Genomic DNA, 23,080 nt, shown 5'->3' on the forward strand with positions numbered 1-23,080 from the left:
GTATTTTCAGTTTGAGATCCCTTTCAGGAGGTGATCAGTGGATTCTTTCAATGACTATTTTGTGCTCTGGATCTAAGACCTCTGGGCAGTTTTCCTTGATGGTTTCTTGGAAAATATTGTTCAGGCTCTTTTTTTTTCATCATGGCTTTCTGGTAGACCAGTAATTCTTAGATTTTCTCTCTTGTATCTATTTTCCAGGTCAGTTGTTTTTCCAATGAGAGATTTTACATTTTCTTCTATTTTTCCATTCTTTAGATTCTGTTTGACTGCTTCTTAATGTCTCATAGAGTCATTAGCTTCTACTTGCTCAATTCTGATTTTTAATAGATTGCTTTCTTCAGTTAACTTTTGCATCTCCTTTTCTATCTGTTTAACTGTTCCTTTTAAGGAGTTATTTTCTCCAGTTAGTTGTTGTACTTCCTTTTCTATTTGTCCAGTTTTCCTAGTTAGGTTTTGTGCTTCCTTTTCCATTTGTCCAATTTTCCTTTTAAATTCTTTGGTGATTTCTTTTTTCATTTTTTAAAAATCATTGGCCAGTTTTTCTTGTACTTCTCTAATTTGTCTTTTAAAATCCTTCTTGAGCTCTTCCAAAAATGCTTTTTGGACTTGTGACCAATTCCTATTCTCTTCTGAAGTTTCAGATGAGAGTACAATCTCAATGGTGACCTCTTTGGTATTTGTGTTTTGGTCTTTGTCCCCATAGAAAGATTCTATGGTATTCTCTTTTCTGGTTAGTTTCTTGCTCGTGATGATCACTCTTTTCCTGGCTTTTAAAGTGGATCTCTGCTTCTGGGGCAGAGTGGGCTCTGTCTCATGGTTCTCATGCTTAGAACTTGAGATTTTGGTGGCCTCTGGTTCTTTCAGCTAGAAGTTAAAATGCTGCAGCTTACCTGGTGCTGAACTGGCTGGTGTGCCAAAGCAGAGGCCAGGTGAAGTCTTTCTGAGTTTCCCAGAGTTACCCTGGAGCTTGTCGCATTAAGTATGGGGGAGGGGTGGTCTGACCACAGGAGGTCTCCTCTGAGCTAGAGCACAGGCAAGCTCAGTTGTTGGTGAACCCCAACTGTGATAGTGTCTTCCCAATTCCCCTGGCTGTGCTGAGGCACCCCTGGAGTTCTGGTGTTGGAGCTTAAGGCTCCACCCCCTTGTGGCTCAAGATCTCCTCCCGGATCACTGAGGTAGGGATGTCTAGGGCAGCTCCAGTCCTACACTGGTTCCCTTCAGCCACAGCAAAAGGGACCCCTCTTTGCAATTTTTCTAGCCTCATGGGCTAAGAGACTGTTTATCCCTTTGACTGATCCCACTGTTCTAGGATTTTTCCTGGGGAAATATTCTCTGGGTTTTTCAAGGTCAACAAGGGGAGGGATAGAGCATTTACAGATCACTCCACCATCTTGGCTTGTGGAAGTTCAAGTAGGTGACATACAGACATTTAATCTGCTGGCTAACAGTCTCAGGAGCAGTTGTTGCTGTTACCTGGGGTGCTATGCTTCTCTCTCACTCAGTTCCACTGGACTCCCATCCTGGACTGAAGTGTTTGAGAATCTGCAATGTTGCTGCTGCTGCTTCAGACTGCCCAGGGCTCTCTGCTCAGCTTTGCTATGGCAGGGTCTATGCTGGTACAGCCTGCGTGCTTTGAGCTCCTCCAGCCTCAAGCAACAGATTTCTCCCATTGTCTCCTATTGGATCCTATCATCTAAAATTTGTCAATTCTCTTTTTAGAGGTATCTGAAGGAGTTTGTCTTAGAGTACTTGCTTTCACTCCAGCATCTTGGCCCCACCTCTGCTTATCATTTCTTATGGAACAATGGTATTTCATTACATTCCTATGTCACAACTTGTTCATCCATTCCCCAATTGATGGGCATTCCTTCAGTTTCCAATTCTTTGCCACCACAAAAAGAGCTGCTCTAAACATTTTTGTACAAATAGCTTCTTTCCTCTTTTTTATGAAGATTAATATAAGTGTGATATGATGGTCAAAAAAATGAATGCTGTATTTTATATGTAAATAGGCTATATTAAGAAAGTTTCAGAAGGAGGGATGGGAGGTGATAGTCCCACACTGTTCTCTGGCCTTGTTGGGGTATATCTCATCTGGAATTTGCATTTGCTTCTGGGCACTCCAGTTTGGGGAAGATATTGACAAATTGGAGAATATCTAAACAAGGGTAACCAGGATGGTGAGGGCCTCAAGAATCAATATAAGGATCAACTGAAGGAACTGGGGATGTTTAGCCTGGATAAAATTAAGGGGCGAGATGATGATTGTCTTCGAGTATCTGAAAGACTGAGAAATTGAATGAGGAATTAAGATTCTTCTGCCTGGTCCAAGAAGGCAGAACTCAAAGTGATGGGTGGAAGTTATAGCGAGGCAGACTTTTACTTAAATGTCTAAATTACTAAGTTAAATTACTAAAAATATCAGGACTGCTTCCAAAGGTTCCCACTTGCTATGGGGTCTTTAGTAACACATTGGATAACCACTTGTTGGGGATGTTGGAGAGGGGATTCCTATATAGACTATATGAAGTTAGAAGGTGTAGGAGAGAGAGTGCTAGATTAGGAGTTAAGAAAACCTGTGTTCAAATCCCACCTCCAACTCTTCCTCAGCTATATGACTCTAGGCAAGTCACATAATCACTTTCAACTTCAGTTTCCTGCTCTATAAAATGGAGGCAAAAAATATTACCTACCTCAGAGGCTTATTTGTGAGGATTAAATGAGATAACATATAGAAAATACTTTGCAAATCTATTAGATACCTTTTGAGGCCACTTCTAACTTGGCAGACTCCCTCCTTTACTCAGCAATAATCCAGGTGGGAGATAGGCAGGGGGAACCCCTCAAAATTCTTTTAGGTGGCCATGTGTTTAGGAAGAAAATTTCATCCTGTCTAGAGAGTGTACACCTGCATTCAGGTCACCAGTGCAAATTACCTTACTGTGCCCATTCCTACAAAATCCTTTTCTTAAACAGTTAACAAGTAATAGCCCTAATTCAGGACAGCATGGTACATGGCTAGCATTTACAGGGCATTTTAAGGTTCACAAAGCACTTTACAAATATTATCTTGTAATGTCACAGCCCTGGGAGGTAGGTGCTATTATTAAACTGATTTTGCAGATGAGAAAATAGAGGCAGAATGAGAGTAAGTAACTTTCCCAGGGTCACCCAGCTAGGAAGTGAATGAGGCCAGATTTCTGACTCGAGGCCTAAAGCTCTATCCATTGTCACCTTGCTGCCTCTTGTAAAGGTATATGGCAAAATGACCCAGACTTGGAGTTGGAGGACATGGATTCGAATATTGGTTCTGCCACGTACTAGTTGTATTCCTAGGCAGTATATTTCATCCTCCTTCCCCTTTCCCTTTCCCTATAAAATGGGAACAGAGTAGATTTACTACCTGCCTAAAAGGTCTGTTGACCAGATTAAATAATGCATGTAAACTGTCACAAAGATGCTAACTTGGGTTTGCTTATTTTCTTAGTGTTTGCTGCACTACAGTGGAATTGAAAAATCAGAATCACTTGGTTTTGTGACTTGCTTCAATTACCAAGTTTCCCAGGTTAAGTCCCTGTGTTCATGAGGCAGTGAGAACATGGATATTTGGGGTTTTAGCTTCATTGAATTTTTTCCTTTCTTTTCTTTTTTTTTTAATATTTATTTATTTTTAGTTTTCAACATTCACTTCTATAAGATCTTTGAGTTTCAAATTTTTTTGCTGCCTCTCTCCCTCCTCCCCAAGACACCAAGCAATCTGATATAGGTTTAGCTTCATTCATTCAGCAAACCTTGACATGTGTGTTTTCCACTCTCAGGGTACTACATTAGGTGCTCTTGGGGATATGGAGAAGCCCAACATGCAGTCCTGGGCCTTGAGGCAGCTAGGTGCTATGATGGGTAGAGCAGTGGGTCTGGAGTTAGGAAGACCTGAATTTAAACCCAGTTTTATACACTTTATAGCTGTGTGACTCTGGGAAAATCATTTAACCTCTGTCTGCTTCATTTTCCTCATATGTAAAATGGAATAACAATAATATAGCTTCTACTTTGAAGGGTTGTTGTGAGGATCCAATGAGATAATATTTGTAAAGCACTTAGCACTGTACCTGGCCCCACAGTAGGCTCTTAATAAATCTTTCTTCCCTTCCCCTTTCCCTCACCTTAAAATCTTATGGAAGATTCCCATTGATAGAAACAAGAAAGGATGAATTATTACCAAGTTATAGATTGAATTTTAATGTGTCTCCTTTAATAGTCATTATCTCTGGTTACAAGCAGTTACCCTGAAGGTTGACTGGCACTGGGGTTGAGGGAAGGATTACACTCAATCCTTCAACGGCATGGGGCATGGAGTGAAAAGGCACATAATTTGGCATCAGAGAAGTCTCTGTGGGGGACAGGAGGTTAGGATAGAGGGATAGCAGGTAGCTTGAACAGGAAGGAAGGGAAGAGCACAGCATTCTCATTGGCAGAGGTAGTTACTCCTGGGTCCTTAGTGTGGGCGAGAGGTGGGCTGAGACCCTCCCTCACACATGGTACAGGTTGCTGTGACTGCAACAATCCCAGTCCACCAGCTCACTGCTATGAAACCACAGGCTGATCTCTCTCTGGGCCACTTCCACCGAATCGCTGGCATGGACAACATTCCTGTACCAGAGAAACAAGCAACAAGGATAAGCTCTGAGGTTTGGGGGACCTACTCCCCATGCCCCCAATCCTATCCCACCCTCACACCTCTGGTTCTTTCACTCTATGTTACTTAAAAGATGGAGAAATGGATGGTCCGAAGAATAGGGTATTGTTTTCTCCCACCAAAATCCCATTTTGGTTTAGTCTTCAGCCCACCAGAATTTCTACACTTCCTTCCCTCCAGTAATTTGAATAATTCACATTTATATAGTTTCCCCATCCTCAAAAACAAAACTAAAAAACCCAAACCTCAGGATCCATGAATCCCCACTAGCTATTGTCTCTAGGGGTGAGGAGCCTGAAAACTCAAGGCCCTCTAAGTCCTCAAGTGCAATCCTTTGACAGAATCTAAACTTCACAGAACAAATCTCCTTAATAAAACGATTTGTTCTATAAAACTTCTATATTCACTTCTATATTTGTTCCATAAAACTCAGTCAAAAAGCCATTCCCAAGGACCCAGAAGGTCGCATGTGGCCTCAAGGCCCTGGTTAGTTATAGACCTATGGTCTCTTCTTTGTTGTGGTCAATCTGCTTGAAAAGACCATATATAAGAAGAGTCTTCACTTCCTTTCCTCTCAGTCACTTGTTAACTCTCCACAGCATCTGACCTCATCATTCTGGGAAACTACTCTCTTCAAAGTTACAAATGATCCCTGAATTGACAAATCTAAGATCCTCATCCTTCCTGACCTCTCTGAAGTCACTGAAGGGAACAGGAATTTATTATGTGCCTACTATGTACCAGGTACTGTGTTTAATGCTTTCACCTATGATCTCATTTGATCCTCACAATGACCTGGAAGGCAGCTTCTATTATTGTTATTATCCCCATTTTACAGATGGCCAAGAGAGGTTAAGGGACTGTCCAGGGTGATACAACTAGAAAGTGTTTAAGGCTGGATTTGAACTCAGATCTTCTTAACTCCAGGCTAGGGCATTCCTCACTGGGCCACCTAGTTTTGACACTATCCATCACCTTCCTCTGGATACTCTCTTCCAGTTTTTTTTTTGTTTTCTTCTGGCTCCCTTCCTACAGCTTCTTCTCAGTCTCCCTGCTTTCAGGCTGCCCAGTCTGCCAGGCCCTCCCCACCAGTACCTGCTGATGTGAACGCTGAAGTCTCCCCGGATTGTCCCAGGGACAGCTTCTGCTGAGTCAGTGTTTCCTACCATGGCCCTAGAGGTACGGACCACATTGTGCCCTTCCCAGACCTGCAACACAAAAGAGACTTGGCCGTTTCTGTCAATGAAAGCCAACTGGACAAGCAGCTAGTCCCCAGTATCTGCCTCTTATTTCCATGGGTTTGTACAGGGTCATTTTCTGCATTTCAAATCCATTCCTTCTCCCAACCTCTTTTCTACCTTCATGGTTTCACTCACGTATCACCCTTCTCTGTGAAGACTTCTCTGAACTTGCCGATCCTAGAAAATCAACTAAAAACTATTTGAAATAATTAACAACTTTAGTAAAATCGCAGGATATAAAATAAATTCACATAAATCATCAGCATTTCTCTTTATTACCAACAAAGCCCAGAAGCAAGAGATAGAAAGAGAAATTTCATTTAAAATAATGATATATGGGAAAAGGGCCCACATGTACAAAAATATTAATGGCAGCTTTTTTTTTGTGGTGGCCAAGAACTGGAAATCAAGGAGATGCCCATCAACTGGGGAGTGGCTGAACAAGTTGTGGTATATATTGTGCTATAACAAATGGTGAACAGGAAGACTTCAGAGAGGCCTGGAAGGACCTATATGAACTGATGCTGAGTGAAACGAGCAGAACCAGGAGAACTTGGTACACAGCAACAAGCACAGTGTGCAAGGAATTTTTCTGGTAGACTTAACCCTTCACAGGAATGCAAGGACCTAAAAAATTCCCAAAGGACTCTTGAGGCAAAATGACTTCCACATCCAGAGAAAGAACTATAGAATTGGATCACAGAATGAAGCAGACCATTTTCTCTTGTGTTATGCTTTGTTCTGTTTTATGGTTCTCCCATTCATTTTAATTCTTCTATGCAACATGACTAAGGTGAAAATGTATTTAATAAGAATGTATGTGTAGAATCTATGTAAGATTGTACACTGTCTTGGGGAAGGAGGAGGGAAGGAGGGGAAAGGTAGGGGAAGGGGGAGAAAATCTAAGATATATGGAAGTGATTGTAGAAAACTGAAAACAAATTAATTAATTTAAAAATAAATTAAATTAAATAACATTACAAAATATTTGGGAGTCTACCTGCCAAGACAAACACAGGAACTATATGAACGCAATTACAAAATGCTTTTCAAACAAATAAAATCAAATCTAAACAACTGCAAACAGAACAGCTATTCAAATTCTCCTACAATACTTTGACCAGCCCTCTCCTGCTTTACTACCCTTTCCCTTTACAGGACCTGATGGTACATATGTCACAACCTGACTTGGAGGCAAATAATGAATTAGCAAGTGCTCATTAAACACATACAATATTCTGAGTGCCAGTGCCAAGCAAGCATTCCCACTCTGCTGCTTTTCACCTTTGCACCTTCTGTACCTAGCACATATTAAGTAAGAGATATATGTTTGTCAAGTCATAGAATTGAGTACATCTTCATGGAGCAGTTGGCCTGGCACTAACCAAACTCCATACTCCTAACAGGAGGTAGAAATATGGAGGACAAAAAGACAAGGACTCTGGTCTAGGGAAAGAGCTTTGCTTTCCACCTCTCTAATATACTCATCAAATAATTGTACAGGTTAGAGCTCCTGGTCTTTGTGTTTTATCCCTCCTGGCTAGACTAGGATTTCCTTGATGGATGGGCCCTTTCTGTGTCTGAGCCTTGCGTCTCACCTATCTCCTAGTACAACGCTTTGTAGACAGTGAAGGCTTAAGAAATATCTGGTGAATGAAATAATTAATCTGGTGTCCAGAATGACTGATTACCTCTAGAATCAAATATAAAATCCCCTTTGGGATTGGAAACCCTTCACAACCTGACCCCTTCCTTTCTTTCCAGGCTTCTTACACTTTACTCCCTCCCATGAATTCTTAGATGCATCGACACTGGCCTACTCCCTGTTCCTCTCACCTATACTCTATCTCCCATGCCTGGAATAAGGAATGTGCTGGAGTCAGCTGGATGAACAACTCTCAAGAGCTACCTGGTTGTTAAATTTTCAGTGTGAACATTCACCCCTCAAAACTTGGCAAATGCTACAAATCAGGGTTTGGTTTATTCTTTTGTTGTTTGTCTAGACTTAAGAAAGTGACAGAAAAAATATTAATGATGCAAATTCAACTTAAAAGTGTGCCCTGGGTACATTTTCCCCTTGGAGAGCCAGTTGTTAAACATTTACCAAGCACACCACTGCCTGGAATGTTTTCCCTCCTCAATTCCACTTCCTGGCTTCCCTGGCTTCCTTTAAGATTTATCTCCCTCAGGAGGGCTTTCCTAGACACACACACACACACAGACACACACACACACACACACACACACACACACACACACACACTTTCCCTCTCCCCCTAATGTCTTTGACTCTCAGTGAATGTTTTCCATATCTTGTAGAAAGAATCTGTCAGGAATCTGTCTCTTGTATAAAGATCGTTGTTTGCATGCTGTGAGCAACTTGAGGGCAGGAACCATGTTTACATTTGTTTTTCTTTGTATCCTCAGAACTAAGCACAATGCCTGGCCCACCTGGTAAGTACTTAACTTAGCATGTTTCTGACTGACTGACGGACTGACAGTGCCCCTGCTCATTAGGCAATCCCCTTTAGACAGATAAGGAAGACTCTAAAACACCAGGAAGACACCGACAAAAGAGCACAGTAGTTGTGTCCCTTTCATCATCATTGTCAGGAGCACTGATGGCCTTTGCTGAACTCCCAGCAGCTCACAGGAAGCCCCATTCCTTCCCACTTTTCCTCTTAGCAGAACCCAGGCTCAGGCTAGTCTTACCATAGCAACTACTGGACCAGAGCTCATATAGTTGATCAAGTTCGGATAGAAGGGCTTCTTCTTTAGGTCATGGTAGTGCTCAGCAAGGACTTTCTCTGGGGCCTGGAAGGCAATGAGGAGCAGGTTGGGAAGAGTTCTGGAGCCAGATAGCAAAAGGAGAACTTGTGGAAAGTCAGCCTACTCAGACCCTGCTAGTGTAGCAAGCCCTCAATGGATGCTGGATTGGGTGGCTGATTGAGTAGTGGTACCACTCAGTCCCAAAAAGCCAAATGCCATCTTTTTCTAACCCGAGGGCACCACACCTTCCCAGAGCACATCAGTTCTGCCAATGAGGGAAACAGGAACTACAAATACAAAACAGGGCTGCTGTTGGAAAACTAAATGCCATTGGCCCTTATAGGCATACACAAAAGAAGTAAAGGGGTCAAGTTAGAGAGGCTCCATGATATTTCCTCCACATATAAAACATAGCCCTGACTGCTTGGACCAGAAATGACTGGTCTCCATAAAACCAATGAGGAAGGAGTGCTGAAACAGTGACTAGAGTCAAATCTTTTTTGGCCTTGAATCTCTGAAGATGGCAGGCTAAGCCAGGTAGTCTAGTTTAGCTTGGCTGGGCATCATGCAGGAAAACCTGGCTCTGGTCAGTACTGGTGCCTGGCTTTGAAGTCAAACCTAAAACTCCCACCTCTAAGCAAGGAACAGAGTCCCCACAAGAAGATCTAAAGGCCCATCCATGGTAGGCACGATTACCTGTAGTAACTTCATGCCCACCAGTTTGAATCCTCGTCTCTCAAAACGCCTGATGACATCTCCAACCAGCCTCCGCTGAACACCATCTGGCTTTACTGCAATTAGTGTCCGTTCCTGGGTTCTAGTAAGTCCCCCTATAGGAAAGGGAGAAAGTCATCACCAGGACTGGTTTCTTGGGCCTGCTGTGGTCTAATAAGACCAAATTCAATGAGTAGAAATGTAAAGTCCTACATTTAGAGTCAACAAAATCAACTGCACAAGTCCAACACAGGAGAAACATGACAATAATATTACATGTGAAAAAGATCTGGGGATTTTAGTAGACAAGTTTGACATTAGTCAACAATGTGACAACATAATCAAAAGTGTTAATGCCACCTTAGGGTGCGTTGATAGAGGCACGGTATCAGATAATTCCACTGTACATCTAGAGAATTTGATCCTAGGGAATTTCTAACAAGTTGAAGCGTGCCCCAAAGTGATAAGGATAGTGCGGGAACTGAAAACGATATCATATGAAAATAAGTGAAGCAATTAGGGATGTTGATTCTAGAGAAGACACGGGAAGGAAGGGAATGGTGAAAGGTTACAGGGATATGATCACTTTTTTTGAAGTACTTGAAGAGGTATCATATGGAAAAGAGAATAGACATATACTGCTTGACCTCAGAGGGAAGAACTAGAAACCACATGTGGAACTTGTAGAGAAACTAATGTCAAGTCAGAATAAAGAAAGTTTTCCTAACAGTGAGAGGTGTCCAAAGAGAAAAGAAGCTATGCCAGTAGGCCTTAGGGCCCACGTTGCTGAAGATTTTCCAGCATAGGACGAATAATATATTGAGGATGTTATAAGAGAAATCTCTATTCAGATATTCAGGTATAGGTTCAATGAGATGGAATCTGAGTTTCCTTCCCACTCAGAGATTGTGTTGTTTGTTTTTCATTTTCAAAGAGAACCAATGACATTGCGGGGGATGTCTTGACTTGTTGGTGAATTGGATTTAAATGAGGCAGAGTTGCACAAAGTCATCAGCCTTAGGGCAGCCAGGTGGTACAGGGAATAGAGCACAGGCCCTGGAGTCAGAAGGACCTAAGTTCAAACCTGGTCTTGTTTACTAGCTTTGTGACCCTGAGCAAGTCACTTAACCTCATTACCTCTAAAAAAAAAAAAAAAAGTTATCAGCCTCACTCTCTTCATCCAGTGGCAGGGCAAAAGTCAAGATGACCAGTAATGGCCTCGGATGCAGTAGATGACGTTGGCGCTTTAATGTCTGACCATGCGCTAAGCCCTCCACAGCACCTGCTTCAGCCACCTTCATGGTCATTGGAACAAATTGTTCTCATCTGCCTATTCCAAAAGGAAAGTTTTCACATGCTTGGGGTACATCTCCTTAACTCACCAACAAGTTTGAGGCCTATCAGTTACCCTCAACCTGACTTCACCTGTCTGCCAAGATATTTACTGGGGTGTGGTCACTATATACTGCAGCTACTTGGAGTCACATGTGAGAGTTGGGTGAATCAGGTGGATGAGCAGCCCTGAAACCAGAACCCCTCATACCAGAGGTGCTAGTCTTCCTGAAAACCCCACACGCCCCTCAGAAACTGTAGACTCCATGAACCAGACAGTCTCGTTGTCTCTGGGGTGGGAGTCGGGGGGTCAGATGCTGAGTTACACTTGGTCTCAGTTTTTCTGACAAAGGAATCCTATTTTTCCTTCTTTTCAGGAAATTTTATTCAGTGTCCATTCCAGAAGGGTGCATTTCAAGGGAGAAGAAGCTGTACTTAAAGTGTATTACAATACTTCAAGGTCTCTCTTGTCTCACTGTCATTTTGAGGAAACTCCAACCTAGAACCACCCTGGATACTTGAAAGAAGAGCGCCTAGAGGCCAGGTCCCTTCAGCTAAGGCGACAATATGCATGTTTGGCCAATGGCTGACACACAGTAGGTGCTTAATAAATGTTTATTCTTTCACTGATTGATTGCACGGGAGCCTAGGGCTCTCAGATGGGCAAAAGGCACAGCCACAAAACAACAGCTTTCCAGAACAACTCAGCAGTCCTAAAAATACCATTTAATGACGCATTCTGCCCAGTTACTAAGACAGCCTTGCTGGTAAGGAGGAAGGCTAATTAGGAACACATCCATTGGGAGGCCGGGAGGTAGAGGCAGAGATAGCACAGCTCCCCAGAGCAGGATAAAGCCAGGATTCTGCCTCTTCTTGTTATACTTGTGTCCTGCATCCCAAGACTGGGGAAAAGGTACCATTTCCCAACACACTAAAGGAGGCAGAGGGTTATCCTTCACTTTCCTCATCACTTTGTCTTATGAGTCAGTATTTCTGAAATCAATTCGGCAGACACCCAGGATGGGAGTTAGGGAAAGACAACTAGGTTATACCCTAAAGGGTAGTTTATTTCAAAACCAGGCAATAGGTCACAAGGCAAAGGGAAATGGGGAGGAGGAGAGAGAGAAGGATGAGGAAAGGGGGAGGGAGGGAGGAAGGGAAGGAGAGAGAAGAGAAGAGAGAGAAGAAGAGAAGGAGGGGGAGAAGAAGGAAGGGAGGGGAGGAGGGAGGAGAGGGAGAAGGAAAGGGAAAGAGTGGGAGAGAAACAGAGAGAGATGGGGAGAGAGAGAGAAGGAGAGGGAGGTAGGGAGGGAAGAGAGATGGAGAGAGGGAGAGAGAGAAAGAGAGGAGAAAGAGGGGAAAGATGGGGAGAGGGAGGGAGAGAGAGAAAGAGAAGAGAGAAGGGGAGGGAGGGAAGGAGAGAGGAGGGAAGGAGAAAGAGATAGAAGAGAGAGGAGGAGAGAGAGAGAAGGAGGAAAGAGGGAAGGGGAGGGAGGGACACAGAGAGAGAGAATACACAGGGGAGAGTAGAATGTAGTCTTTTCATGCGTCATTATACTGAGAAATAGTCATAGATTCAGGGAATTCTGACTGTAATTAACATGGCAGCAAATGCTGGAAGCCAATAATAATACTGTCAAATTTCAATATCCATACTTATTGACCCAGAGACCCTACAGCAAGGCATATGCAATGGGAGGTCAATGATTGAAAGAGAGGGCCAATCCATATCAAAATATTTATAGCAGTACTTTTTATAGAAATAGAAACAGACAGCCATTGCTTGAGGAATGTCTAAACAAATTATGAAACACGAATGTTATGAAGTTACCAAGTTATAAAAAATAAGAAATATGACCAATTCAGAGAAGCATGGGAGTTAAGTGAAATAATGAAAAGTTAGGTAGAATAGGAAAATGGTTTACATGATACTTACAACAATGTAAATTGCAATAATAAGTAAAAAAATTGAACATTTTATAAATATAATGACCAAGCTCAGCCCTGAAGAAGAGATGAAAAATGCCTGCAAACACACCCATGTCTCTCCATCCTTAAAAAACCCTCAGTTGTTCCATCTTTTCCCATTAGCTATTGTTCTAAATCTGTCCACCTTTTTGTGGCTAAACTCCTTGAAAAGACCATCTACCATAGGCATCTCCATTTCCTTGCCTCTCACTCTTCTTAATTTTCTGCAGTCTGGCTTCTGACCTTATCATCCAACTGAAACTTCTCCGTCCAAAGTTACGAGTGATTTCTTAATTGCCAAATCTGATGGCCTTTTCTCCATACTCATCCCTTTTGACCTCTCTGCAGGCTTTGAAGCCACTGATCACCCTTTTGCTGGTACTCTCTTGTTTCTAGGTTTTTGTGATACTGCGCTTCTCCTGGTTCTCCTCCTACCTGTCTGTCTGCTCTTTCTTGGTCTCCTTTGCTGGATCCTCATCCAGGTCATGCCCACTAATCTTGCATGTCCCACAAAGCTTTTGTCCTGGGTCCTCTTCTATGCTATTTCATTTGGTGATCTCATCAGCTCCTGTGAATTCAATGATCATCTCCATGCAGATGATTCCCAGATCTATTTGTCCAATCCTAACCTCTCTCTGGACCTCCAATTTCTCATCTCCAACTGTCTATTGGACATTTCAGTTTGAATGTCTCATGAACATGTTACATGTCCAAAACTGGACTCATTTATCCCCCACAAATCTTCCTCTTTTCCTGACTTCCTTATCACTGTCAAAATTGTCACTACGCTCCCAGTCACACAAGATACAATCTAGGAGTCATTCTCAACTTTTTATTCTCTCTGACGCCCCCCTTCCCATATCCAATCAGTGGTCAAATCCTGTTGTTTCCCCCTTCCTAACATTTTCCCTGTATAGCCCCTTCCTTCCTCTCACACTGTTACCACTCCAGTGTAGTCCTTCATCACCTCAAGCCCGGACTCTTGAAATAGTCTGGTTAATATCCTTGCCTGGAGTCTCTCTACACTCCACTTCCTCTACCACTAAGCTGTTAAACTGATCCTCCATAAGCTTGTGTGGATCAGACTATGTTACTCCAACCCACCGACATTTAATTAACTCCAGAAGCTTCTTATTACTGCTGGGATCAAACAGCAAACCTGTTTCACTTTTAAAGCCCTTCATAATCTGCTGTCCCACACCTTCCACACTCTTTCCACTCTTTCTTACTCAGGACACTCCCATTTCTTAACTCTTAGCATTTTTACTTGTCATCCCTCCATGCCTGTAACTTTCTCCCTCCTCATCTCCACCTTCTGGCTCCCCTGGGTCCCTTCAAATCTCAGCTAAAGTCACATCTGCAAGAAACTTTTCACAGTCTTCCTTCTGATCAGCATCTTCCCTTGGAGATAATCTCCACTTTGTCCTATGTAAAGCTTGTTTGCACATAGTTGTCTCCCCTTTTAGACTGTGAACTCCTTGAAAGTAAGGATATTTAGCACAGTGCCTAGCTTCCAGTAGGTACTTAAGAAATGCTTGTTGAATGACTGAAAATATGTTTAATATGAATGTATATGTACAGCCTATATCAGATTGCATGCCATCTTGGGGATGGAAGAGGGAAGGGAAGGGAAGAAAATTGAAAACTCAAAAGCTTAGGGAAGTGAATATTGAAAACTAAAAACAAATTTAAAAATTAAAAAAAGAGAACTTTCTACCAGTTTCAAAAGCAGAGCAGGCTGCCTCATAAAGTAGTGAGCCTCCTATTACTGGAAGCATTCATGCAGAGAGTTGTCAAATATGCCATTTTCCAGGAATCCACTGGAAAGAGTTCAGATTATATGACCTCTAAAGTTAATTCTGACTCTAGACTTGAAGAGAATGAAACTTAATGTTCTTTGCTCCCATGTTTGATGATTCTATTTTGTACTTAATAAACATTAACTGATTTTATTTGAAAAAAAGAAATGCTTGTTGACTGATCAAGCTTGGCCCTGAAGAAGGAATGAGAAAAATGCCCCTTCTTTCTTATCTTTGGCAGAGGTGGGAAACTAGAGGAGCAGAATGTCCATAGATGTTTGGCTGAGTTTTGCTAAACTGACTTTTTTTCTCTTTCTTTTCTATCCTTTGTTATAAGGAATGGTTTTCTGGGGAGGGATGAAGGAAAAGATACACACATCTTGGAATAAAGGTGATATGAACACAAAATATATCAATAAATATTAAGATAGTGATATTGTCATGTTTCACAGCACTTTACAGTTGACAAAACATCAACTCCATAATAATGTCTTCACATGGGTGGCGTAAATATTATTATGTCTACTTTACAAATGAGGACATCAAGGCTTAGAGAAATTAAATGGTTCACCCATAGTCCTAAGCAAATAGGTGGAAGAACCAGATGTCAAATCCAGCTCTAAGACCACTGCCCTTTCCACTCCTGATGGCTCAGATCTTTCCTAGCTCTAAATCCTGTGGACCATACCCTACAACCTAGCCCATCCTGAGCTACAGGAGTTGGTAACTTCTTGGGGACTTGTTAGCAGCAGGATTTAAAGCAGATGTTATTCTAGACACCAGAGAAAGCATCCAGAGCCCACTTTAAAAAAAAAGCTCTAGTTCTGACTTCTTTTTGGGGGGCAGGGGGTAAAAGGGGAGGCAATAGGGGTTAAGTGACTTGCCCAGGTCACAAAGCTAGTAAGTGTTCAAGTGTCTGAAGGCAGATTTGAACGCAGGTCCTCCTGACTCCAGAGCTAGGGCTCTATCCACTACACCACCTAGCTGCCCCTAGTTCTCTCTTCTTGAATCGGTTCAGTCATATCTGACTCTTCATGACCCCATTTTGGGTTTCCTTATCAGAGATACAGGTTTGCCACTTCCTTCTCCAGATCATTTCACAGATGAGGAAATTGAGGCAAATAGGGTTAAGTGACTTGTCCAGAGTCACATAACTAGTAAGTATCTGAGGCCAGATTTGAACTCATGAAAATGAATCTTTTCAATTCCAAGTCTAGTACTCTATTTACTACACCACCTAGTCCTGACATCTATTCTCAAAAAAAGGATAGAATGGAGGAGATCAGCATGGGGAATCCCAACAAACATGGGAATTCTTCCCTGGCCCCTGACTATTCTTTCCCCAAGAGATAAGACTGTCCCATCCGTCCAGGTAAATAAACCACAGTGATTACCCGGTGACTCAGCCCAGATGCTCCCATCTGAGCAACAGCTCTTCTTTCATTCACTAACTTTATGTCAAACCCTAGAGCAAATCTTTTTTTTTCTTATAACCTTATTATTTTAATATTAATATAGAAATGTAATTCCTTAATTAGGTCAAATAATTTTAAGAAGTGTTATAGCTACTAAAGCAGGAGCAAAGAATATTTTCTTTAAGGTGAAGGTTCCTGATTTACCGTGCCTTAGTCTTGTCCTCCTGGGTGAAGGTAAGCAGGTCTATATAATGTCAGACCAACCCAGCTCATCACCGCCATCCCCCATTTTCATTAGCTCTTTGCCAAAGCAACTAGTGTTTTTTATTGTACCTGGAAACACAACGATTGTCTTCTGGAAGGCTTCTAACGTTCTGTGACATCAGCCTATCCACCCAATTCTTCCTTATCTGCATGTGTTTCATCCTGATAAAGTAAATCCCTCCAGGTGAATTAGCTAGGTGGGGACGTGAATAGGGCCGAGAATCAGGAAGGCATCAATTCAAATCTTCACTAACTGTGTGATGCTGAAAAAGTCATTTAATCACCCTCACTTTCCTAATCTGTAAAACAGGAATAATAATAGCACTTACCTCAGGATAGTTGCAAGGATAAAATGAGTTTATAGGTAAAGTGCTATTGCCCATTAGCAATTATTATTAATACTGGGGCAGCTAGGTGGTACAACAGTATAAGACCAGGCAGCCAGGTGGTGCAGTGGATAGAGCACCAGCGCAGGAGTCAGGAGGACCTGAGTTCAAATCTCACCTCAGACACGACACTCACTAGCTGTGTGACCTTGGGCAAGTCACTCAACCCCAACTGGGTCATCTCCAGTCATCCTGATGAATATCTGGTCACTGGATTCATATGACTCTGGAGGAGAAGTGAGGCTGGTGACCTGCCCAGCCCTCCCTCACTCAAAAAACAAAGTCAAGTGCAAGTCATGTCACCATTTCTCTGATGGCATGGTCTTCTTCGGCAACGAAGGACAAACACACACAGGACCTGAAGTTAGGAAGATTTATCTTCCTGAGTTCAAATCCAGCCTCAGACACATACTAGCTATGTCATCTGTAAAATGAGCTGGAGAAGAAAATGGCAAACTGCTCTGGTGTCTTTGCTAAGAAAACCCCAAATAGATTCACACAGAGTTGGCTACAACTAAACGATGCATTATTACTACTAATTACTACTAATTCTCTGAGCTTCTGTGTCTTCTGTAAAATGGGGATTATAACAGCATTTACCCCATAGGATAATTTTAAGGATCAAATGATTTTATATGTAAAGTGCTTCACAGATCTTAAGTGCTATATACATGTTAGCTATTATTATTACTTTTCTGAGCCTCAGTTTCCTTACTTATAAAATGAGGATAGTCATACTTACACTACCTGCCTGGCCAGGTTATTGTGAGGCAAGTACTTTATACATACAAGTTTTCACTCTTTCCTTCTGGCCTTACAATACCCCTCTAAGATCAGGTAGCATTATCCCTATTTTACATGAAGAAATTGATGAGGTGGAAGGGATTTGTCCAAAGTCACAAAACTAGTAACTGAAGGAGCTAGGTCTCCTGACTTTAAAGCAGTCCAACAAAGCTGAACTGCTAAGTGTGAGATAAAGCAATGGCTAGAGACCAAGAGGAAGTTTTCAGCTATAGGTTTTAACAGTTTATCCTCAAAGCCACAAAGAAGTACTGAGGGGAATGAGGTTAGATCAACTGCCCTTCTACTACTGCCAACCAGCCTGGCTTAGACCCAGTCCTCATGTGCACTCCCTAGTCCCCACCACAGTGACTTGGAGATAAACTGATCAGAGATGAAAAGGGGTGGACTGAACCTAATCATACAACATTCTCCTAAAGCCCCACCCTATAGGACAAGAACAACAGGGTGATTGTCAGCAAGAGGCCTGAGGAGACAAGTGGTTTGGAAAGAATGAAAAAAAAACAGACTAGGAGGAAAAGACTCAGAACTAAACAGGAAGAGAGAAAGGGGCTGTTATTGTTAGGAAAACGCAGACGGTCTTCTATAATGACCCCAAGCTTCTCCCTGAAACAAAACCTTATCTTTTAAATAAGGCTGCATAGTCTACAAAGGATTGAAAATGAGAATCTCCCAGGAAGCCATGGATATTATAAAGAAGAAATTATGAAAGATGTCATCAAACTGGGGCGAAAGCTATCACCAAAAAAATCTATGGACTGGTCTCAGGACAAGATTGAGAGATGCTGATAAAGATGGCAAGAAAAAGAACAAGAGATTGCACCAGGATTTATGGGAAGGAATGACAAGGAGTTGCACAGAAAGGGCAGATGTGGGTGGATTTCAACCTACAAGCTTAGAGAGAACATGAAAATTGAAGGGATAATAGATCCATTTGAGTATTCAATTAAAAAAAAAAAAAGGTCAGATGCATTCTAAAGGTACAATGTCCCATTCTGCATAAGGGTCCAAATAGCTCTTTTAATTACCCCTTACAATATGCCCAACCCAAAACTAACTTGTTACGGTCATGGGCAAGAGTGAGGGCGCAAAGCTTTATGTATGTGGGTTAAAGGGCTGGAAGCTGGGCACTGTGTCAGAATGTGTAGGGTTTGACCCAATTTTTGTTTGTGGCTTTGGGAAATAATATCTTTGCATTTGTACATAATTTTTAACTTTTCAAGGAGACTTTTCATCTTTTATCTCATTTGATCCTCATAACAACCATAATGGGAAGGAGGCAGAGCTGGGATCTTTACTCTTCCCCTACTTTATAGCTGAGAAAACAGAGGCATCAAGGTTAAGAAATGTTTCAAAGATCATACTCTGTGGCTAGCTACTTAATGTCTAAGCTGGTACTGAAATTCCACTTTCCTAACCCTTAGATGAGTAGTACTATAAATCTCAAGGCTTGGGTTCTAGTTCTGGTACTTCTACTAACTTCTGTGGGAGCCTAGACAAGTCACTTCCTCTGTCAGACCCTCATTTTCCTTATATTTAAAAAGCAGGAGTTAAATTAAATTATATAATGGTCAGGATCTCTTGTAGTGCTTATATATGCATGAAAACAAGCTGCCCCAATTTCCAAATTCCCTAAAGTCCTAGAATTGAGAAAGCAGCATGTAGAAAAAGTACTGAATCTGGAGTCAGAAAACAAGTTCCAATCCTGTTATCTTAGGCATAAGAATTAATCTCTCTGGGCTTGTTCCTCTCATCTATAAAGTGAGGCTTAGACTATACAGCCTCTGAGGTTCCTCCTAGCTCTAGCACTATGATTCTATGATCCTATCTCTTGACGAGGCAGTTGAGTTAACATAAGGGACAGGACATACATAGAAGGTTATAAAATTCAGCCCCTTCACAATGGCACCTTTCTATTCCCCTAAACCTGCCCAACCTCAACCTGTCATTTCTTAGACCAGGACTGACACCAATGACTTCAGGCCAACATTCCCCAGATCCCAGAGCCAATGCTTTTTGTGGCTTGGTCCAAGGAAAAAGAAATTGGAGATACTGAATTCAATTAAATTCAAAGAAGGTAGGAAAGGGTGAGAATCTAGTACATTTTCAGTAAACTGGAAGCCTTGACAACCCCAAATAAGTAAACCATCTGTCAAGTTATGAAGACCTCTGCCTCTCCTGATACAAAACAGAATACCACATGGTAATCTTCAAAGCAACAGCCTTGATAATGTAGCCCCTTCTGCAGCTCAGTTTCTTAGCAAATGATGAAGGGCCATCTCCAGTTGTCCCTGATCTGTATCTTGCCACTGGACTCTAGCTCTGGAGGAAAAAGTGAGACTGGTGACCTTGCACAGCCCTCCCTCACTCAAATCCAATTCAAGTCATGTCATCATCTTTCTTATGTCATGGTCCTCTTGGTGAATGAAGGACAAACTATAACAGCAAATGATTCGGTCTTCATTTTATAGACAGGGAAGTAGGGAGCTAGAGATGCTATAGATTCACCCAACCTGCAGGAAAAGGTAGAAAGGTACCCTCTGCAGATGCTGAATCAGAAGCCACATTAGACTTAGGATCAGAGAACCTGGATTTAATTCTTAGCTCTACTGTTTACTATCCACTTGAGTTTAAGAAAGTCACCTCCCCTTTCTATACCTCAGTTTCTACATCTGTTAAAATCAAGGAGTAGAGCTAAATTATTTCTAAGATCCCTTCCCTTTATGATCCTTAGATTATATTTAGAGAAAACTAGGAAGCATAGTAGATGAAAGCTGGACCTGGAATCAGAAAAACCTGGGTTTAAATACAGTCTAGTATTTACTGTTTGGGTGACCTTGGGCAAATCACTTACACTCTGTCTGCCTCAAGTTTCCTCCCCAGCAAAATGATACTTATAACATCTACGTCCTAGGGTTGTAGTGGGATAAAATGAGTGTCCCAGGAATTTGTCCGTGGCCCTGTGCTATTTAAAATTTTTATCAATGACTTGGATACAGGTACTGATAGAATGTTTATCAAATGAGCAGATGACAAGAAGCTTAAAGAAAGAGCTAAAAAACAAATGCCCCTTTATTAGGGAATGGATAAAGAAATTGTGGTTTTTTATGTAACATGGTTGTCATTATTATTATTGGGCCATAAGAAATGATGATCATGACGAGTTTAGAGAAACTTGGGAATACTTGTATGAATTAATACAGACTGAAGTAAGCAGAACCAAGAGAATGATTTCAAAATTAGTGTCAAGGAAAAGAAAATGGAAAAACACCAATGAATCAATCCATAAGCATCAGAATTCAAAGACCAGCTGTGACTTCAGAGAACTGACAAGAAAGCATGCCTCATGCTTCCAGGAAGAGAAGTGATCGACTTCAGAGGCAGAATGAGGCACGTGTTGTCTGACAGGACCAATATGTTGATTTCTTTGTTATGTAGGAGTTTCCATGATGGAGAGGGAAGAGAAGGAGTCCTTGGGAAGTAACAGTAATTTTTTAAGGAAAAAAGCATCAATAAAACATTTGCATTTTAAGAGAGACAGAGAGAGAGCTGGCTAACAAGCTGAATGACAGTTTGGATTCACAAAGATCTCAACTAACTGGGATGTTGGGCTGAAGTAGATTGAGATAAAATTTTAAAGGAATAAACGTAAAGTCTTACACTGCACATTTGGCAATTTGACAAATACAAGGTGAGAGAGGCATGGATAGAAATCAGTTGTTCCAAAGAAGATCTGAGAGCTCTAATAGACCACAAGTTCCATTTGAGTCACTTGCTCAATATAGCAGTCAAAAAAAAAAAAATTACCCAAAACCCTAATGCAATGCGTCCTTTAGTCTTCATTGAGATGCATAATATTCAAGATGATTCAAGGTGATAATGTTACTGGAGTCCTCCCTGGTCAGATCCTATCTGGGACACTGTGTCTACTTCTGGTGCCACATTTTAAGTAGGACATTGATAAACTGGAGATCATCCAGAAGAGGGTGAGGTGACCAGGATGATGAAGGATCTTAAGATCATGCCATATGCTGTGTTAAAAGAACTGAATTCTTATAGGTGGAGAAGGGAAAATATGATATCTGTGTTCAAGAGGCAGCTACATGGCATGCTAGATAGCATGATGGACTTGGCTTTGGGATTACCCGACTTCACCTTCTGCCACAGCTACCTCAGTTTTGTGACCCTGGATACGTCATTTAATCTCAGTCTCAGTTTCCTCATCAGCAAAAAGGCGGTAGTAACAGTATCTACCTCAGGTTTGTTATGAAAATCAAATGAAATAACGTACGTAAAGTGCTTTGCTGTCCTTCAAGTGCTATATAAATGTTAGCTATTCTTATTAGGTGGAGAAGGAAATGGCAAACCAGTATCTTTACCAAGAAAACCCCAAATGGGATCATAAAGAGTCAGATCCGACTAAAACACCTGAATGACAACAATTATTATGAGGGTGGGAAGGGGATTAGATCTGTTCTGCTTAGTCCCAAAGGGCAGAACAAGAAGGACCGGTGAAGCTTTCAAAGAAGCATATTTGGGCTTAATATAAGGACAAGAATAATTCCTAATAATTAGAGCTATCCAAAAGCTGACTGGAACTCCTCAAATGGTAGTGGGCTTGTCCTCTCTAGAGGACCCTGAGTAATTTATTGAATTGTAAAGTCCAGATGTCCTGACAGGTTCTTTCCAAACTTCTGAGCCTAGGGACAGTACCCCGCTCTCTTTATTGCCTTACAGCCTTGCTCTCAACAACCAGACCAGCTTTGCAGACCTCCAATCTAGAAAGAAAACAGGGATGCAGCCCAGTAGGAAATGGGGAGAGTCATTCCCCAAGCTGGAGCAAAGGACAAACAGAGGTCTGAAAGAAAAAGCGTTGGGTGACCTGAAGCTGAGGGGGCAGGTTGCAAAGACCACAGGGTAAGGGTCTGGAGAGAAGGAACTGATTTTCTTCCTCACTTTCAACCCTTCACAGCTTCTGGCTGAAAGGGCCTGTCCACTGTCCAGCGTCCACGTGGGCGCCTGGGCAGGCTGGGGAACAAAGAGCCCAGCGCATCAGATCTCTCCCTACGCCCTAACAGGGTTCAGAAAGCGAAGCAGGCCACCAGGAAGGCTGCCGGCCGGCCGGACCGTGGGCTGGGTTTTCAATCATCCCGGAAGATCGGGTGGGCTCAGGGACGGCGTTTGGGTCGGGAGCTCTTCCCAAGCCTCCGGATCGCAGGGCGATAGAGGGTCTAGGAGCGAGGGGCGGCGATGCGGGGAGGGAAGGGATCACATCCCTGGGCAGAGCGGAGTCCCCGCCGGACTCGCTTCCTCCGTTAGACAGCTAGGGCCCGTGCCCGTCCATGCCCACCCCAGCCGCTCCTTCACTTTCTCCTGGGCCGCCGGGGCCTCCGTTTCCCACTCACCAGAGCTGTAGTGTAGCAGAGTGGAGCTTGGCACTCCTCCGTGGGGGAGGGACAGGAGTAGCTGCCTCGTGCCCAGGGTGCGGCTGGTGCCCGGGCCGCGGCCGCGGCCCAGGAGGCTCCGCAGAGCGCAGCGGGGAAAGAAGCCCATGTCCAGCCACCCCCTGCCCTGAGCCCCGGGCGCGGGCTGCTCGCCCTCAGCCCGGCCCGGTCCCCAAGTAATGGGAGAGCCAGAGGAAGGGACCGACAGGGACGGGGGCGGGCCAGGTCCCAAAGGGGTGGGGGTTGGGGGC

The 23,080-nt window shown here is 42.6% G+C and overlaps 1 protein-coding gene across 1 annotated transcript; it reads right to left on the bottom strand.

Moving 5' to 3' along the window:
• Positions 1-4,230: 4,230 nt before the first annotated feature.
• Positions 4,231-23,080, bottom strand: NME4 (NME/NM23 nucleoside diphosphate kinase 4). The gene is made up of 5 exons (XM_072601769.1): positions 22,791-23,080; positions 9,403-9,536; positions 8,650-8,751; positions 5,792-5,904; positions 4,231-4,650 (listed from the first exon to the last, which is right to left on the bottom strand). Exons 1-5 carry the CDS (start codon positions 22,936-22,938, stop codon positions 4,530-4,532), a joined length of 618 nt encoding a protein of 205 aa, XP_072457870.1. The 5' UTR covers positions 22,939-23,080; the 3' UTR covers positions 4,231-4,529.

The sequence above is a fragment of the Notamacropus eugenii genome, chromosome 1 (genome assembly GCF_028372415.1).
Source record: "Notamacropus eugenii isolate mMacEug1 chromosome 1, mMacEug1.pri_v2, whole genome shotgun sequence".
In the NCBI taxonomy this organism is placed as follows: Eukaryota; Metazoa; Chordata; class Mammalia; order Diprotodontia; family Macropodidae; genus Notamacropus; species Notamacropus eugenii.

Excerpts from the sequence above, each read along its gene's own strand:
- NME4 (XM_072601769.1), bottom strand. The coding sequence starts at position 22,938 with ATGGGCTTCTTTCCCCGCTGCGCTCTGCGGAGCCTCCTGGGCCGCGGC. Across the intron at positions 8,752-9,402 it reads TGGGCATGAAGTTACTACAG|GCCCCAGAGAAAGTCCTTGC; the intron begins GTAATCGTGCCT and ends ATTGCCTTCCAG. Across the intron at positions 5,905-8,649 it reads CTGGTCCAGTAGTTGCTATG|GTCTGGGAAGGGCACAATGT; the intron begins GTAAGACTAGCC and ends TTTGTGTTGCAG.